General features: G+C 42.2%; 1 protein-coding gene across 1 annotated transcript; it reads left to right on the top strand.

Annotated features, from left to right (window-relative positions):
• Positions 1–6,168: 6,168 nt before the first annotated feature.
• On the top strand, positions 6,169–14,859 carry ENPP4 (ectonucleotide pyrophosphatase/phosphodiesterase 4). Its single transcript, XM_061460974.1, has 4 exons — positions 6,169–6,317; positions 8,216–9,080; positions 10,352–10,522; positions 12,954–14,859. The coding sequence occupies exons 2-4, from the start codon at positions 8,258–8,260 to the stop codon at positions 13,316–13,318; spliced, it is 1,359 nt and encodes a 452-aa protein (XP_061316958.1). The 5' UTR covers positions 6,169–6,317; positions 8,216–8,257; the 3' UTR covers positions 13,319–14,859.
• Positions 14,860–18,629: the final 3,770 nt, after the last annotated feature.

The raw sequence follows: 18,629 nt of genomic DNA, 5'->3' as shown, positions 1-18,629 counted from the left end.
TGACAGGGTGATAACACCCCAGAGTAAACTTGATCACATTTATGAATTTATCCAGGTGAAAATCAGGTGCATTTCAAGTCATCTTATGTGAACCCACTGCTGGTTTATAACCCTTATATTTCATCTTCAGGGATGACAGAAATAATTTTGGTGCCATAATTCTAAAGTTAGGTTTGTAAGAAACAAGATCAAAACTGAGGTGTCCACATTGTGGCTTTGAACATGACTGTCCTATGCTGCTTCCCCCCCACTCCCAAGCTGAAAATGCTCTGTTCCACCCCAACCTGAGCAGCAATTGGCCCCTTCCAGGTAACTCTCCCCAGTTTCTGTACTGGGCATGACGTGCTGTGGTATGGAATACCATTTTGGCTAGTCTGGGTCAGGCATCCTGTCTCTGCTTCCTCCTGGCTTCCTGTGCCACTCCTCACTAGCAGAGCATGAGAGACTGAAAAGTCCTTGATCAGGGCAAGTGCCACTGAGCAACAACTAAAGCATCAGTGTGTTACCAGCATTGTTCTCAGACTAAAGCCAAAACACAGCACTACACCAGCTAACCACTAATTCTTTCTACAGTCCAATGGACAGCAACAGGCACCTCAGAGACCATGATAAAAAGAGATGAAAAAAATTATAACGAAATTAAGTATATTCTGGAGATGGTCTTTATTGCTGCAAAAGTCAGTCATCTGAGCTCCTTCAAATAGGTATCTTCTCAGACAGCAAGGCTGGAATTCACCTACATTTAAAAGCCTAGAAATGAACTCCAAAACTCACACTACGAACCTAGATAATTGCCTGGCTCACTCTACAGAGAAACATAGAGCTCAGTTCAGAAGCCCCAGAACACATACAGGCATTTATTGGTATTTGAGTTTGCACAGACCAACTTGGTTTTATCTGAAAGCCAGAAAACATAGTAAGGGCCCTGACACACTTAGAATGGTATGTTAAAATCACTGAAGCTGCTACTGAAACTTAAGCTGTTCACCCTTTAACCCTTTTTAGCAGCAATCAGCACCTCCAGCTTAAAATAGTCAAGCAGAAGACTAGCTTGCAAAGAAGTTCCTATACTGTGAGAGTATGTTATCCGAAGAGGAAGAGAAGGGTAGAAAGAAGGAAGAGTAGCAAGAATGTCAGCATACCTTGCATCTTCTCAGAGATTAGTAAGTAAAGGCAAAATGACATATTGCACTATTTAATTCAGATTCCTAATACAAGACTTTTTCCTGGGTACCCATTTAGGAAAGAAAATAATTTGCCTGCCTCCTAGACATTCCACAGCTCTGGAAACTCCAACTCATCTAGAAGTGCCACAAGCAGCTTCAGTAGTTAACAGCCCTGTTTAGAAACAGCAACCTGTTTCTATTGCAGTTTCTCAGGAGGCAATTTTTAGTTGGTTATTGCTATGATTTTAGTGCTTTAATTAAAAGAATCTTTAAGTTTTATTTATTCTTCCTGAAGATGCTTCCACACTTTAGCAAAGAGCTTGTAAATCTTTCATCACAACCTAAATAAATTGAGGTCTGTCAGTTGCTTGCTGTAAAGTAGCTTTGTCCAGTCCTAACAAGAAAACCTAATAGTTAAAACACCTGCGTATTCTTGGAAACAGTTGAAACTGAAACTGAATGATGGTGAATCTTTTTTATGTCAGTAGAAATGGAGGGATCTTTTTTTTTCTGTTCTCTCTAGAAGAATGAGAGAATCAAGTTCCTCTATCCAGTTATTCCCACAGACATCAACACTCACAGACCTGTTTGATAGGAACAGACTGTGAAAAGCAGCACTATAGCAGTCCAAGCATCTGCAGCTCCCCAAATTGTTTCAAGATGGGAATGACCTGGTGAGGAGGAGGAACAAGACTGTTCAGTATGTGCTCCAGCCTTTGGATGGTCATCTTTGGGCGCCCAAGAAGATCACTGGAACCTTGCTGCTAAGAACGGCTACTTTACAAAGGACAAGAAATTGCACAGATACACTGACAATTTTATCTGTACTGCTATGTGTCTGTATGGAGTTAGCATGTTCTGAAACATACGCTTCAGCTCAGTTTCACAATAACTGTTGACATGTGCAGCTTTAGTAGTTTCTGCATTCTATTTAAGACATGGTACATAATAAGGAAATGAAAACACACACTAAATAACATTTCAGAAGACAGTGGTTTGGTAGAAGACCTTGATCATCTTGCTGTTCCACACAGCAGTCAGGCCTCCAGAAACCCATTTGCTGCTCAGCTAAAACTGCCCTGGATGCTGCCAGCTAGCTCATGAGCTCAGGACCACGCTGATAACAGTGATTCATCTTCACCCAGATTTTGCTTTGCTACTGACTGCAAAAAGGTGTATTTAAAGCCAGCATATCAGTAAATTTAACTCTGCAGAAGACAGATGCTTCTCCATTGGGAACTAGTCAAACAATTGAAAATTATTTTGCACAGGACACTCAACTCTCATCAACAGCTTTTAGATGTTAAAAATACCAGGAATTATCAACAGACATTTGAAAATCTGCTTTACCTGCTGAAGGGCCTAAACAATTATTCCTGACTTGGATGTTCCAAAGCCCTTTATTTGTGGTCTTCCAGGTCCTTTTACAAAACTTTCCTTGGTTTTCTCTCTAGCTCTACAGTCAGAAACTCCATTAGAAACCTGAGAGACTAAGAAATATTGGCTTTTTATTCCCCCAAGTGCTCCAAGGAAAACATTTCTGTTGGCCTTTAAAATCTGGCATCATTTCAAATCCTTGTTTGCCTCTGAAACCAAACATGCTTAGGAAGCCCAAGCAATCTGGCTTCAGGCTCATTTATGATGGAGGCTCTAGTATCCAAAATAGAGAAAGCAGAGACACCACCCTACTCTCTATCACCTTGTCATGCAGCCTTCCGGACATCATTCCATGGACAGCTTGAGGAACAGCAGAGTCAAAAGCCCTTTTTCACTTATAGCCTTCATATACAACCTATTTCTTGGAATAAATGGGCACTAAAAGCTTAACATTGAATACAGTCTAACAGGTGTTAGTCACCTAAAACTTCTACTGTTTTACAGAATGTCTTCCCATTTTTCTTCACCTCAACTGTATAAAGATGCATCAAAACACAGTAAATGGATTAAAAAAATACTCAGCAAAAATGATCAAAGAGATTTCACCACATAGACAAAATTAAGGAAAGAAAAAATAAAATGAAAAATGCAGGAAAATGTGCCTCTGTCAATATTCAGTTATTTTAACTCTTAAGTAATGAAAACGGCCTGCTTTTTCTTAAGAAAGAAAATACCCAGCTTATTCTTAAGACAAGTATCTGAACTACCCATGTACAACATTTTAGTTTTCTTCCAAATAAATAAGGAGTTGTTTTCCCTCCATAACACTGACAACAGGAAGGTACTGTTTCCCATCTAAAAATTAAGTGTTTTACTAAACTTAGCCAAACACTGAGAATATTTTGAGGTTGCCTACCCTTTACTTCCCATCATTCACTGAATACCACTGACACAAACCAATGTTTACCACTGTAAACGGAACCAAGAGATGTATTAAATATACAATACATGTTGGCTAGCCCAGTTCAAAGTCCAAAGTTGGTGTGGCATGCTGCTTTTATGATGTGTCAAACTGAATACATTATATTAGGCCAGGCTCATGAATAAGTGAATACTGCAAATAGGTTTCAAAATCACCTGGGTAAGGGTGAAAAAGATTACTCATACCTTTTAGCACTGAATAGCTGAGTTATTATGCTGCCAAACCAGGTAAACAAAAGAGCATTGGTGCTTAAAATATATTTGTATCCCTGCATAAGGTTTCTAAGAAGACCCCAATCGAAATTTGATAAAATTGGCTAAAAGATGACAACTGCTATGTGCTCCCCTGACCTCTAATTCACTCAGTGTAATAAATACTTTGAAGGAAATAAATTGGTAAAGGACACTTCCCTCCTCCACATGATCTACTGTTGTGTGCATATTTACAGACCTGAATTAGAGTGACAAGCAAACAAAAAAAAAAACCAAGAAGAAAAAAGGGACAAAAGACAAAGTCCTTGACTTGAACTTGACAAATAACATGGAAATACCTTCAAGAAGTCTTATAAGCTCACCTGGATTTTTTTTCCTCCTGTGTTTTGCCCCACCTGCTACATTTCCCTAAATCAAGGTGAATCATGCGGCATGCCATTTTATTTGGCTGACTATACCACACCATTAAAGCCACTCCACAGTCAGCATGCAAAGGTAGCACAACCTGCCAAACTCATGCATATATAAAAGGCATTAGAAAGAAACAAGCTCAAATCTATGAGGCGTTGAGTATAAACAAGCTAAGAGGATGCACAGTATGAAATTCTTTTAAGTCTGCCATGAAGTTACAGACAGGTTGTCTTCCCAGTTTTTATGATGAAATTTAAAATGGAGTGATTATTTCTGCTCTGTGCTATCAAAGGACAATTATTTTCTCTGTTCAGGCAGAGCTGATTTCATTATTATTCAGCACCAGTAACTTGACAGCTTTTGCAGAATTACTAACGCCTTCTCATAATAAAAAGGAAACCCAAGGACATGTGAACTATTTGCCTTAATTTATGAAATAAACACCAGGACACAAAACAGATCTCAATGCATCATACCATAACATACTGCTTTGCTAAGAGCAGCAGTGGTATTCAGCATTCTTACATGCAAGAGCACAGTTCATACATACATATTTACATACGACAATTCACAATTTCCTTGTATTTTAAGTTTTAGGGCAAAGCAGCGTGCCACAAGAGAACGCAAAAAGGTCACACACAGGATACAATATGAACAGTCACTTTCGGAGCTGCACGGCCAAACTGGTGTCCCAGAGAACAGGAAACTGATAATCACGATGATAACCGCCATTGCCTCGCAAAGGCCACAGCCTGGGGCTGCTGCGACGCCTGCAAAGGAGGCAGGTTACAGGCATCCTGGGGAGACACATGAAAACTTCTAGTCACACAACCGGTCACAGCCTCGCCTTACCTGGCAGCATCCTTCTGCAGCCACCGGCACCCCAGCAAGCAGTCTGTGCCCCAGGAAAGCTCTGACCACTCACCAGCAGGACCCACATCCCAGCCCAGAGGGGCTAACACCTCTCATAAACCCCACGTTGTCCCACAACCTGCCACATCTCCCTGCTTGTGACAGCTGCCTCCCACAGCTCGCCTCAGCTCTCCTCCCATCAGCCTCCCACAGCCCTGCTCCTCAGTCCCCCACAGCTCCCTACAACCTGCCTCCACTCAGACCCCCTTAGGCCCCTCACCTCAACTCACATCCCCCCAGCTCCCCATGATTCCCTTCAACTCACCTCAACGTCCCCAGTTACCTTCAGCGCGCCCCTCCCCTCACTTCTCCCCAGCTCTGTTCCCCCGATACCTCTCAGCTCCCCTCAACCTCCCCAATTACCTTCGGCCCTCCCCTCACTTCTCCCCAGCTCTGTTCCCCCGATACCTCTCAGCTCCCCTCAACCTCCCCAATTACCTTCAGCCCTCCCCTCCCCTCACTTCTCCCCCGCTCTGTTCCCCCGATACCTCTCAGCTCCCCTCAACCTCCCCAATTACCTTCAAGCCCTCCCCTCACTTCTCCCCAGCTCTGTTCCCCCGATACCTCTCAGCTCCCCTCAACCTCCCCAATTACCTTCAGCGCGCCCCTCCCCTCACTTCTCCCCAGCTCTGTTCCCCCGATACCTCTCAGCTCCCCTCAACCTCCCCAATTACCTTCAGCCCTCCCCTCCCCTCACTTCTCCCCCGCTCTGTTCCCCCGATACCTCTCAGCTCCCCTCAACCTCCCCAATTACCTTCAAGCCCTCCCCTCACTTCTCCCCAGCTCTGTTCCCCCGATACCTCTCAGCTCCCCTCAACCTCCCCAGTTACTTTCAGTCCTCCCCTCACTTCTCCCCCGCTCTGTTCCCCCGATACCCCTCAACATCCCCAATCACCCTCAGCTTCCCCAACTCGGCTCCCCCCGATCCCCTCCACGTCTTCCAGCGCAACGCCCACTTCCTGCAGCCAATCAGCGCTCCCGCCAGCGAGCCTCCAACCAATCACATGCGGCAGAGCCCCCCGGTGCCGCGCCCACCCGGGCAGTGCCGGTGCTGCCGCCCCTAAAGCGGTTGTGCGGGGTGGGTGACGGGTGCGCAGGCGCTTTGCTCGCCTCGCTTCCTGTCCCGGTTCCCCGCCGCGGCCGCTCACCTCCGCGCCTGTCCCGGCGGCGCTGCCAGCAGGAGTGGGGCCTTACAGTGGGGTCGGGGCGGAGCAGCGGCGGCCGGGCAGCAGGGAAGGGGCCGACAGCGGGGCTGTGGTGAGTGGTGCTGCCTGAGCGCAGAACGGGACAGGGCCGAGGGACCCCTCCGGGCTCTGGTGGCTGCGCCTCCGACCCCGCCGGATTTAGGGTGAGGGGAAATGAAGTATTGTCGGGCTCCGTGGAGCCGTTGCCGGTGTGCGCGGTGAGGCCGGAGACCCAAGGGCCCGGCCCGTTGGCTGAGCGGCCCCGTGGTGCAGGCGCTCTGGCTCCAGGAACGCTGAAGAGTGGGTGGATCTGCGGTGACAGTCCGCAAGGTAGCGCGTTCCTGACCGAGCCGAGCAACAGGGGACTTGGAAGCCTGGTTAGGAGGTTCAGCATAGCTGTAACCATAGAATGGTTTGCGTTGGAAGGGACCTTAAAGCTCATTTAGTTCCAGCCTCCTGCCACGGGCAGGGACGCCTTCCACTAGCCCAGGTTGCTCAAGCCCTGTCCAACCTGGCCTTGAACACTGCGAGGGATGTGGCATCCCATGCAAACAGGGATGGAGTAATGCTGATGTAGTGTGTAAGCCAGAAATGCTTAGCATCTTTGGAGCACATCGAAGCTAATGCTATGGTCTTAAGCCTTACTGTGCTGGGTAAGGCTTAAGCCTTGCTTCTGTTTTTTAAAGCAATTGATAACATGAAGCAGGCAATTCTCTGCTCCACTGCTTATGTAATTTCTTCATTTTTGCCTCTCTAAAGGGGCTGTGTGTCACAAGCCCTCTGTATTAGAAGATACCTTAAAACTATTTTGGACTATCCGTTCTTCAAACATTTGTATCTTCTAAAGAAACTTTAACTGTTGGTTTGGGGGGGATTTCCTATGCTTTGAATTCCTCTACTTTCATTTTTGAAGTAATGCACTCACAGTTTCCAAGAGTTTGGGGAAAAGGGTTGAGATAGGCCAGAAGATATTACTCTAGTTAGGAAGATACCTGCTCTTCCTCCTGGAATCACCCTTGTTTGTGCAAGATAAAGGAGAAATTTGCTGGGGTGGGTTTTACTTTCAAAAAGTAAATACACTGTCTATCTTGCAAAGGTTTTTGTGAAACCTGGAATTCGCCTCCTCTTTCTTAAAGTCTTATAGAATAATTCTGAACAAAGTACTCCTGTCACATAATAAGTTTAAGGATAAAAAAAAGGCTTACAAATCATGCCTTGTTTCATAACAGTAGTGAATTCATTGGTGAGAAACGATTCATACTGAAGGTTGCTAATTTTTTTTTTTTTTTTTTTAGTTTTACTTAGAAATATGATACATAGAGAACAGGTTTAAATGCTGTTATGGTAGATGTGCAACAGCTTAGAAGGAAAACAGAAGTTACTCCTGGCAGTTTTATGTACAGAGTAAGCAATGATTAAATAGGAGTGTTGAAAGGCTCAAAAGTCTTCCAGCAACTCAAGAGGGTGGAAACTGTGGAAAAAGGTAGGAACTGTGGAAAAAGATGGGATGAAAAGGAAAAATTGTAATTACAGAAGAAAACAAAATTCTGGTCTGAACAGTGATGTGTAATGAGCATTTAGAGCTGCAGAGGATTCTTAAATGTGGAGCCAGAATTGTTCAGGTGTCTGTGCTTGAACATGAAGAAAAATACTGATTGTCTTTGAATGCAGAATCATAATAAGACACACAGAACGATGGAGTGATTGCTTAAAAAAGAGAATTCAATTCTTTTCATTTAGTCTAGAACGAAAGAAAATCTCATTGCTCAGTTGTTTTAATGTATGAAAAACTATGACAATATATGAGAAGCTTCTGAAGTCAGTAGGAAAATCCACTGTTGACTTCTGTGGTTGTTTAAACAGGTTATTTTGCAGTTATCTCCTACAAGCAAGATGTACATGATGTCTAGGTAGTTAAACTGGTTCCAGTACAATTACTTTGTGTTACATGCCTTATCTTGAATTTTTCAGGTGCATCTGATTACCTGCTGTAAATATTTTGAAGTATCAACAATGAACTCGATGTTAACATTACTTTTCTCTGGAATAGTTGCCTGTTGTGCTTGCTCTGTGAGTGATCCAGTATCCAGGTTACTCCTTGTGTCCTTTGATGGCTTCAGGGCTGATTACTTGGAAACCTATAAACTTCCTCATCTTCAGGAGTTCATCGAGGATGGTGTGCTTGTAAAACAAGTTACAAATTCTTTTATCACCAAGACTTTCCCAAACCATTATACCATAGTGACAGGTTTATATGAAGAAAGCCATGGCATTGTGGCCAATGACATGTATGATGCAGATGCCAAGAAGAAATTTTCACAGTTCAATGATTCGGATCCCTTCTGGTGGAATGAGGCAGTTCCAATTTGGGTGACAAATCAACAGCAGGGAAATAGAGCAAGTGCTGCTGCAATGTGGCCTGGTACCGACGTAAAAATTAATGATACAACCCCTCAGTTCTTCATGAAGTATAACTTTTCAGTAACATTTGAGGAGAGAGTGGAGAAAATCGTTGCCTGGCTGAACAGCTCTAATCCAGTTGTCAGTTTTGCTATACTGTACTGGGAAGAACCGGATGCAAGTGGACACAAGTATGGACCAGATGACACTGAGAACATGCGCAAGGTACTAGAAGAAGTGGATAATCATATTGGTTTCCTTACCAATAAATTGAAGGCATTAGGTTTGTGGGAAACTGTTAATATCATAATAACAAGTGACCATGGAATGGCCTCCTGTTCAGCAAAGAAGCTGATTGTCCTGGATAAGTGCATTGGGCGCAACAACTACACTCTGATAGACAAGAGTCCAGTTGCTGCAGTGCTGCCAAGACAGAGTATGTTTTGGTTTGTTTCTTTGTTACTTGTTTAAGTCATACACTGAGAATTAAATGTTGTTTATCTTGCTACTAAAAAGTACATGCTATGGCAGATTGTTCACATCTCTGCAAGGTGAACTACAGTGCTTTGGCAAGTTTGACATAATGAGTAAGTTAAAGAATGTTTATTTAGAAAGTACTTTGCTTTGGTAATCAATGTCAAATTGTTATGGGTGGTAAAGATGGTCCTAGTACAGCTTGTTGAAAAAGTACACAGGCTCTTAGTGCGAGTACTGCATTCAGCCCCGTGGCCCACGAGACAGTAGGGATATGGACCTGTCAGAGCAAGCCCAGAGGAGGGCCATGAAGATGCTCATGAAGACAGGCTGAGAGAGCTGAGCTTATTCAGCCTGGAGAAGAGAAGGCTCTGGGGAGACCTTAGAGCAGCTCCCAGTACCTAAAGGGGCCTGCCAGAAATCTGGAGAGGGACTTTTTACAAAGGCCTGTAGGGACAGGACAAGGGGAAATAGCTTTAAACTGACAGAGGGGAGGCTGAGATGAGATTTTAGGCAGAAATTCTTCCCTGGGAGGGTGGTGAGGCCCTGGCACAGGGTGCCCGGAGAAGCTGTGGCTGCCCCATCCCTGGCAGTGTTCCAGGCCAGGTTGGATGCAGCTTAGAGCAACCTGGTCTAGGGGTAGGTGTCCCTGCCCATGGCAGGGGGGTTGGAAATAGATAACCTCTTTTAAGGTGTGATTCTATGCCTGCTGTCTTGTTGCTTGCTTAGTCTATATGGTTATAATTCACAGTGAGCGTGAAATAAACCCTTGTGTTTATTAAGAATTTTTGTACCTTGGAGTAATTACTAACAGGCATGTCATGACAGTGCTGGTCTCAGTTTCCATATCTGTGGCCAAATTGAAGCAATTCTAATGAACAAAGTGATATATATAGTAACAAAATCTACTGCCTTGGTGTGTGATTGCCTCCTCTTGATTTCTCTGCCTGAATTTTGCCCTCCTGCTTTGCACATTCAGGTGGGTTAATTCAACTGTAGTTTCAAAACCACAGCTGTGAGGTGCCTTATTGAAAATAAGAGCAAATAGTCAAATTCACCTTGAAACATGTAGTGTTTCACTGGGGACCTGAACAAATAACTTTTCTATGTGCCTTTTAAAGAGTAATTGTTTTGAAAAAAATAAAAAATAAAAAATCTCAGGTTTAATGACAGGTAATCGCAGTACCAGGACATCATTTCTGGCTGTTTCACATGCACTTTTTTTCTTGGCAGACAAGGAAGATGTGTATAACTTACTGAAAACATGCAACAGTCACATGAAAGTGTATCTCAAAGAAGAAATTCCAGACAGATTTCATTATCGTCATAATAACAGAATCCAACCCATAATCCTGGTTGCAGACGAAGGCTGGACCATTGTGCAGAACGAGTCACTGTCAAAATGTAAGTGCATGTCCCTCATTTGTGCTCTTGGTGGCTAATGTTGATAAACTGTCTTGGGTTTATTCCAGCCATGTGCAGGCTGGTCCCAGTTTAATGAGTGGAGTGCTAGCACTGTGCTTCTTTAGGAACATCTCAGCATTTTCTAGAACATTATCAGCCTGAGTCTGGAGTGTTTTAATGGATATGGAAGAGATGGGGGATATTTCTTTGGCTAAAATATGTTCAACCTAAGAGTTATCTTATGCAAGTCAGCCTCAAGCTTCTACTAGAGGTGGTTTAGCTCATTTTTGTTTATAAAATATATATATATAAGAGCGCAGATTGAAGCATGCCAGACACAATACTTAATGCTACAGCACATATAATAGAAAATAAAAATAAATGGGGTGAAATATTAAAAATAATAGGAACACAACAATAATGGTCAAAGAAGCCAGAGGTCTTCCTGTTAGGGGTATCAAATAGCATGTTTTAAAGAGAAAAAACAAATGAGATGTTACTTCATAGAGTGCACTGCTAAGCTGTGCATGTTTTTCCTGCTACATGTTATGAATGTCAAATTGCATATGTACATACGTGTAGGTGTGATTATGTATGTATATATATTTCCAGGTGTTTCACATGCAGGGTTGGGTTTTGGCAGACAAGAGAAATGTCTATAACTTACTGAAAAAATGCAACAGTTACATGAAAGCCACAGGCTTTAAACTGACAGAGGGGAGATTTAGATTAGATATTAGGAAAAGATTCCTTACTATGGGGGTGGTGAGGAGCTGGCACAGGTTGCCCAGAGAAGCTGTGGCTGCCCCATCTCTGGCAGTGTTCAAGGCCAGGTTGGACAGGGCTTTGAGCAACCTGATCTAATGGAAGGTGTCCCTGCCCATGGCCGGGGGTTGGAACTGGATGTGGTTTAAAGCCCCTTCCAACCCAAACCATTCTGTGAATTTATGTTTATTTGTACAAAAGTACTGTTTTCAAAGTATGATATGTTTCTATTTTAATTTCATCACAGATTTGGTACAATCATCTTCAAATTAGCAATACTTGGCACACATGTTCTCTAATAGAGGTCTCTTTCTTGTTTATGGTTAGATTCATTTCCATGTACCTAAAAATAGTTAATAAGTCTATGTTTATAAGTAACAGCATTGTATCAGTTGAAGTGAAATCACTTTTCAAAACAATTCTGCTAGCCAACGCTTCCCAGAAGCAGGCAGGGGCGCTTTTAGCCTAAAAGGTTATTTTAAGCATTTATTGTACTTGTCATCACAGACGGAGTGGCAGCATAAGAAGTGGCTAGTGTACCAATTCCTACAGTGTTCCTGTGTCAGCACACACCAGCCCTCCCACTTCAGGGGTGGAAGATAGGAGTCTTTGTTGGAGTGGGAACTTGGAACAGCTCTGTTCAAAACAAGAGAGCAGTAGAAGGAAAAAAAGTGTAATCTGGAAAGACAGGACTGCATTAAAACAAGCAAGATGTGGTGCAATAGTAGCTTTGTGGTAACAAATGTAATGGTGGAAAACAGTAAAAAGGATTATTGAAGTACACTGAAGTGGGGAGTGTGACCTAATCAATAGGAATCTTGACATTTCACATAAGAAACTTCAGTGAAGGAGCCAAGGAGACAGTTCTCAGAGACTCATTAACTGTTAGTGAGAAATGAACTCAAAACTTAAATGCAGCTGCTCAAATACTGTGCTGTGTTTGCTTTGAGAAATTTTTAGCATCTTGGGCAAATTTTCAGGCATATTATTAGAAAATTTAATTATAGCTGGGTTTTAGCTCTTTATATTCCATCAAAAATCTGAGTATTTCTTAAAAACCTACCAAATATCCAATTACTGGTGGCCTTATAGCCACAAACGTTCTGTTGTATGCCTGTCACCAACACTGTCGTCCTTTGACTGTGTTTTGGTTTTGACTGCTTGGGTGTCCCTTCACCTGAAGTACGTAATCTGATGATAAGCATGATTTGAGGGTACTTCACATGCTGGAACTGAACACTGCTTAAGGAAAAGTGCTTGGCTTTTAAGAAATAATTAAAATGTCTGCTTTGCAAGGGGGTGATACCTGTCTCAAACCTGAGAAGCACAAATCTACATTCCAGTTACTGACTTGCAGAGTGGCCACTTCCTTTTCAACTTTGACATGAGAAGTGGGAAGGGGAAAACTGGAAGTGTTGATGGCTGAAAAAAGATAATGGATGGGGAACCATGGTGCAAGACCACTATGGGAAAAGACTTCTGGGGACTGGGGAGGAGGGAAGGAACTCTGGGGTCCTTCTGTGTTTGATCCAAGAACTGCTTTTATGGTCTGCATTAGTCTTTGGTTACAACATGTGCCTTTGGGGGGTGGAGGGAAGGGGAGGGGAATACTCAATATGCAAACAGAAATTGTGATTTTAACTCTATAAACTTTGCCTTTCTCCAGTAGGTGACCATGGCTATGACAATGCTCTCCCAAGCATGCATCCATTCCTGGCTGCTCACGGGCCTGCTTTTCATCGGGGTTACAAGCAGAGCACAATAAACAACGTTGATATTTACCCAATGATGTGCCACATCCTGGGCCTGACACCGCTGCCCCACAACGGCACTTTCAGTAACACCAAGTGCTTGCTTGCTGACCAGTGGTGCATAAACCTTCCAGAAGCTATTGGGATAGTCATTGGGGCTTTGATGGTACTGACTACCTTCACCTGCATTATTATCATCTCCAAGAATAGAGTAGCTCCTGCAAGGCCATTTTCCAGACTTCAGTTACAATATGATGATGATGACCCTTTAATTGGATAGCGTTAGGGAGCCTTGTCTTGCTTGCTAAATAGGGATTTCAGGAAGAGAGTTTGCACTTGCACTGGATGGCATTCTTCGCACTTTAATGGTATATGTATAAAATACTGTACAGCCAGATCTTGCTAACTTGTTTGTGTGTGCTGCCTGACTAGTAGTCCGGTAAAACATGAGCCAACAAAACAATGAGCAGGTGGCATTCTGCTTGAAGAGATGCTTAACAAAATAAGGATGCTTAGTTTTTCAAAGCCTTTGACCACTTTCAAAATGAAATCCCAGAGTGTGAACTAGCCAGGATATAGACTAAGTGGATTTTTTAACACTTGTAAATGTGGGATAATATTTTGATAATTAATGAGGGTTTTGTATTAAATTTAATGTTGACTTTTAGTGTTCGTGTACATGTTTTGGAAAGATGTTTTTTATGAGGGTTAAAAGTTACTTCTGTTTGGACAGTATGTTCTGATTTGTTTTTGAATTTGGGCATAGAAGGCGTAGAGAAGATCCCAATACTTCTGTCTCCACACTCAGCCAGCAATATGACAAGAAGCTGGTGAGAAGGCAAACGGAAGTCAGCAGGAGAAGAATTGGTGCATATCACTTCTACTTTGAGCAATAAAGTTTGTGGTTCAGCAGTTGTAACACTGCGCAGATGGCTCTTGACATTTCCAGATGTGTGCCTGTGGATGATTTAGTTCCTGCACAGCTCCAGTTAGGATGGTACCACTTTGCTTATCTCAGAGATCTCAGTTTAAACTGAGAATCCCTCAATAACCCAGTTTTGGGGCTGTAGGGGAAAATTGCTGCTTCTAAATGCTGTGGGAAGTTTTTCAGGTATAAACTCTGCTAAAGGTATTTTTTGTAATAGAGGTGGTTCTGCCCCAGCTGGTAATAATCTTTTGAAGGCTGTCATGTGCTAAAAAGCAACAACTGGAAGTTTGATATGCAATCATCAAGCAAGGATTCTAAACTCTTTCTTTAAACCTTGGAAATTTAAAGGGAAAAGTTAGTTTAGTTTTTGAGTTAAGATCTGTTAGCTGTAGTGTCTGAATTGTATAGATGCAAAGTTCTAGTGCAGACCAGGGCTAGTGTTCTCTTTATTTGAACTCTTGATTCCTTGTTAATGGGCAAGTCTAATAATTTGCTGTAAGAGAAATTGATTTAGAAAGCCTTAGTGCTACCTTATCTTTCAGTGAGCAAAGAAGATGGATTAAATTGTTAATGCTGTCCCCAAAAGAGAACTATAGTTACCAAGTGCTTTTCTTATAAGTTTGACAGTTGAAAAACTGATTAATTTGAAGTGACAGCACTTGGGTACCTGGTAGCATGCAGCATGATTTCTTGTTTGCAGGCTCAGGTTCAATGCAGTTTGGTGTTGGCTACAGCCTACCTTTTCCCTGACTTTGGAGGGAAGGGTTACTTTTAACTGCCCACTTCAAAACTCGGATGTATTTGGGGTTTTTTAAATTATTTCTGGAAGTCTGACAAATTAGTATCTTCCTCCCTGAGGATTCTGTTGTACTGATTAAAAACACAATGCACAAGCTAACCTGGTCTGTTTTCTTTTTCCTCCCTCTTAAACTGGTAGCTCCTACTTGCTGACTAATGCTTTACTCTGAATTCATCTGAGCTTAAGAGAAGTTCAGGCCCCTTCAGAAATCAGTACTGTTACTGACAGTGTAGTGGGCCTTAGACTGTTATAATAGAGCAGTAAGAGGACTGAATAGAGAAGTCACTTTCTCATCCTGCTGGAAGATTTAAAGTAATTAATTACATACAATAAGAGGTTAGGTTAAGGAGTAACTATAAATGAATGCTTTATAGCATCTCAGGCTTAGAGATGCTGTAAAAAGGAGGATGCTTGAGTTCCTTGGAGAAAGTTGTTAGCTTCTTGTTATTTTGCTTAAGAACACATCCTCAGCCTTTCATCATCTGTACATAGAAAGGCTTGACTCAACTGAGTTACCTGTATCTTTCTGGCAGACTCAGTAAAAGGACTAAACTGTTCTCTACCTGTCAGAAGGGTTATTTTTAGATGCTAAAATTAGCACAGTATATGCTCTTCTCTATTCTTCCTCCTTCCCTGAATAGCTGTCATGCAGTGCGACTGATGTGCTTTCAGTTCCACTGTGCATCACTGTCATGGGCCAGGTGTCACAGTTGCCACCAGGATTTTAGTTACCAGAAATGTAAATGTTGACAAAGTACAGTGGTAGGACTCTAATCTGAATATGCATATTGTCAGAGATGAAAAAATCTAGAACTGTATTTCTCTTCCTAGCTGTAGGTAGCCCATTCTGACAAAGAAGAGCTCCTATGAAACCAGGCAGCAAGTGGTAGTTATCTAACAGAAATGCTTCTTACCCTCTACTCCTCCTCCCTTTAGTGTTGGGACTAAACAGTGTTATTGTGGAGAAGGGTTTAAAGAGAAAGCTGAAGTATTAAGAAATAGGATAAACTATATTCTGGTTGCATTGCTAGTTATCGCCAATTCCAATTAGAGTGCCAAGTCTTCTTCCTGGCATAACTGGTGCTGGCAGGACAGGCTTCAAAGTAGCTCTTGTACAGCCAGGATTTCCTACAGATAATGTACAAATAAAGGACCTAGAAGAAACCTCTTTGTCCTTAGACATAAAGTTGAAATATTTAAAGAAGATTGTTTTTAGAAGTTAATGCCTAAAACATGGTTCAGTATTTCCACTGTCCAGTTATAGTGTGTGAATTACTGCTTGTGAAAGTCAGCACCTGATTTCCTTTTAAATAGTTTGTCTAAAACACAAACATAAGAAGCCATGACTTCCCCCTTCCTCAAAGCTGTGACAGAGGACATGCATACCCTACAATGGTTTGTGGCAACATTTAATGACTTGTGAAACATACACAACTCTGCAGTGTTCATACAGGGCATATTAGTTTAGGGGAAGTTCTAAAACTAGCATAAAGGTTTAGAAGGGAATGGGCAGTTTCTAACACTACTTCCCAGCAATGAAGACAGATGTTCCATTATGTTGACTAGCTTGATAAAGGAACTCTCAACACTGCATAGAGAAGCCTTTATAACATCCACCCCTTGGGGTTTATATGTTTTTGTCCTTTTGCACTAAGGAAACGGTTCCACAACTGATCTGATTCAAGCAACTACAGGTCCAAACCATTTGCTACAGAGGAAGTTTAACTTGCTGTAATTCAAAAAGAATGTAGTGTCTACGAATACAAACCAACAGCATTACATACCTCCAATGATGAGACCACAAAGGTTTGCTTTAATATGCCTGGTACCACCTTTTATTGAAGAAAACAGTAAGATTTGTTAAGTTAATAGGATTCAGATCAGGACTTCATTACAGCAAGGCCCATTAGAATGTGGTGCTTTCATGTGCTTGCAACAATTGTTGTAGCCTCACATGTAATAAACATACATTACCTTTACTGTAGTGCAAACATGCCCTTTCTGGAAAGATGTGTAGAGCAGCACAGGTATGGTCAAGCCCACATTTGTGGCCATTATTTAAGCAGGAAAGATGACGTGGCAGGAAGCCTGTGGCATCTGCATTTTACAAAGCAGCAGGACTCAGCAACTGCCTGTTTGTCATTCTCCCAGCACACAGTTCAGGATTGCGTTGTTCCACACCTCTGAAAAGTCACTCTGCACAACCCTTGGTTGGCATTTTTGTGCCCCTTTTTGTTTGAGCCTGCATTTCTTGCAAATAACATTACTGCAGCTCTTTCTTTACCAAGGAAACCTGCACAGCTTGTTTTGATAAAAAATTATTACCATTCCTGGTAACAATAGCAAGGTGGGAAACAAGAGGTCTTTTAAGAACTTTGACCCAAATGTTCTTAAGTTCCATTACACTTCCAGTTATTTTCAATTACAGATACACTTTGCAGAGTACATGAAATATTTGGGATACATATGAGTTAAGGCCATTCTCCCCCAGCCATCCCCCCACAATTCAAGTCTTTTCCAGAAGTCCTTTTAAATGGAGCAAGCACCCAATGCTTGATAGCTCTATAGCAAAGACATATTTCAACTTCAACGTTTCCAAACAGAAAGAAACAAAACATTTGACATCTCAAAGTATGCTTCACAGGTCAGTAACGAAAGACAAAATAATGCAAGCTTCTGTTTCCAAGCTTAAGTTACAAGTAGCATGCAGGATACTGAAACCCATTTCCAATAAACTTGTTTGTACATCAAAAAAGTGCCATATACACAGAAACCAAATCCCAGATCCTCCCCCGCCAAAAGGTAGCCTGAAAAAAATCTCCCATCAGAGAAAAAGTTGCTATTTTTCTCCAGGGGCATCACATGTGCTTTCAATTTCATTAAGCATACACCCAACACCTTAAAACAGTGTTTAACACTGACTAGTTAGCATATTTGCCCAGAGGTTCCTGCAAATACACCTCAGCAATAAGGGAAACATGTTTAAACCTACACCTAAAATACCTGCATGCTGAAAGATTCCCTTCTGTTTCCTACATAGTTTCAATTTACCCCCCTCAAGGAAGGGCCTTACAGTGCAATACAGACCAGTGGCATCCAGAAGAATTCTCATGCTTGTGTTCCCAATTATTATAGGTATTATTATTCCCAAACCCTTTGTTAGGGGAAACATACTCTTCCATTGTTTTATGTTTGTGCAGGTGAGTCCCAAGATGACTGAACAACACTGACCAACTCTTGCCTCCCCCTTAAAAGCCAGGGTCACTTGGCCCATGATAGAACTACTCTGGTCACGGTTAAAGAAGCTGGAGTTTAATGATCACCTCACAGACTACAATCCAGTCATTTTTACCTCTGTGAAATTACTGCAATAACAATATTAAAGCATAATGTTTCAAAGTGAGAAAGCGTGTAGCTGAAGTAGCTACAGGGTATGTTTATAGCTTCTCCAGTTTTCAGTTACTCCCTTGACAAAGCCTGTAGATCTTTCTTCAAACACAACATTTATGCTAAAGCTTGCTTTTAAGTTACAAATAACAAAGAAAAGTTGGACTTAGTGCATCAAGCTGCTGTCTGCCACCCACTTTTTGGAAGGTAGCTAGGGAAGTGATAAGTTTACTTTGCTGATGCCAGCTAAAGCTGAATGCTGCAGGGGCTTCTCAGGCTGACAGATGGAGGCAACAGTAATGTTCACAGCAGTTTCTAGAGTGTCTGGGGAAGCCCGAGTAGAAAACCTGAACCTCTAAATTGTGACTTAAGACATAGCTAATGGTCAGCTCCACTAAGAATTTTACAGTGCCAGATACACCTAACTCAGGTGTTTTCCTTCAGTGTTTTCTTAAGAAAACGGCAATGTATGTAAAG

The sequence above is a fragment of the Pezoporus flaviventris genome, unplaced genomic scaffold (genome assembly GCF_033815535.1).
Source record: "Pezoporus flaviventris isolate CSIRO_AGI_PZ_B2104156 unplaced genomic scaffold, CSIRO_AGI_Pfla_v1 ptg000031l, whole genome shotgun sequence".
Lineage (NCBI taxonomy): Eukaryota > Metazoa > Chordata > Aves > Psittaciformes > Psittacidae > Pezoporus > Pezoporus flaviventris.
The sequence above is the reverse complement of the archived record's forward strand: the minus strand, read 5'-3'. Positions and strand labels throughout refer to the sequence as shown.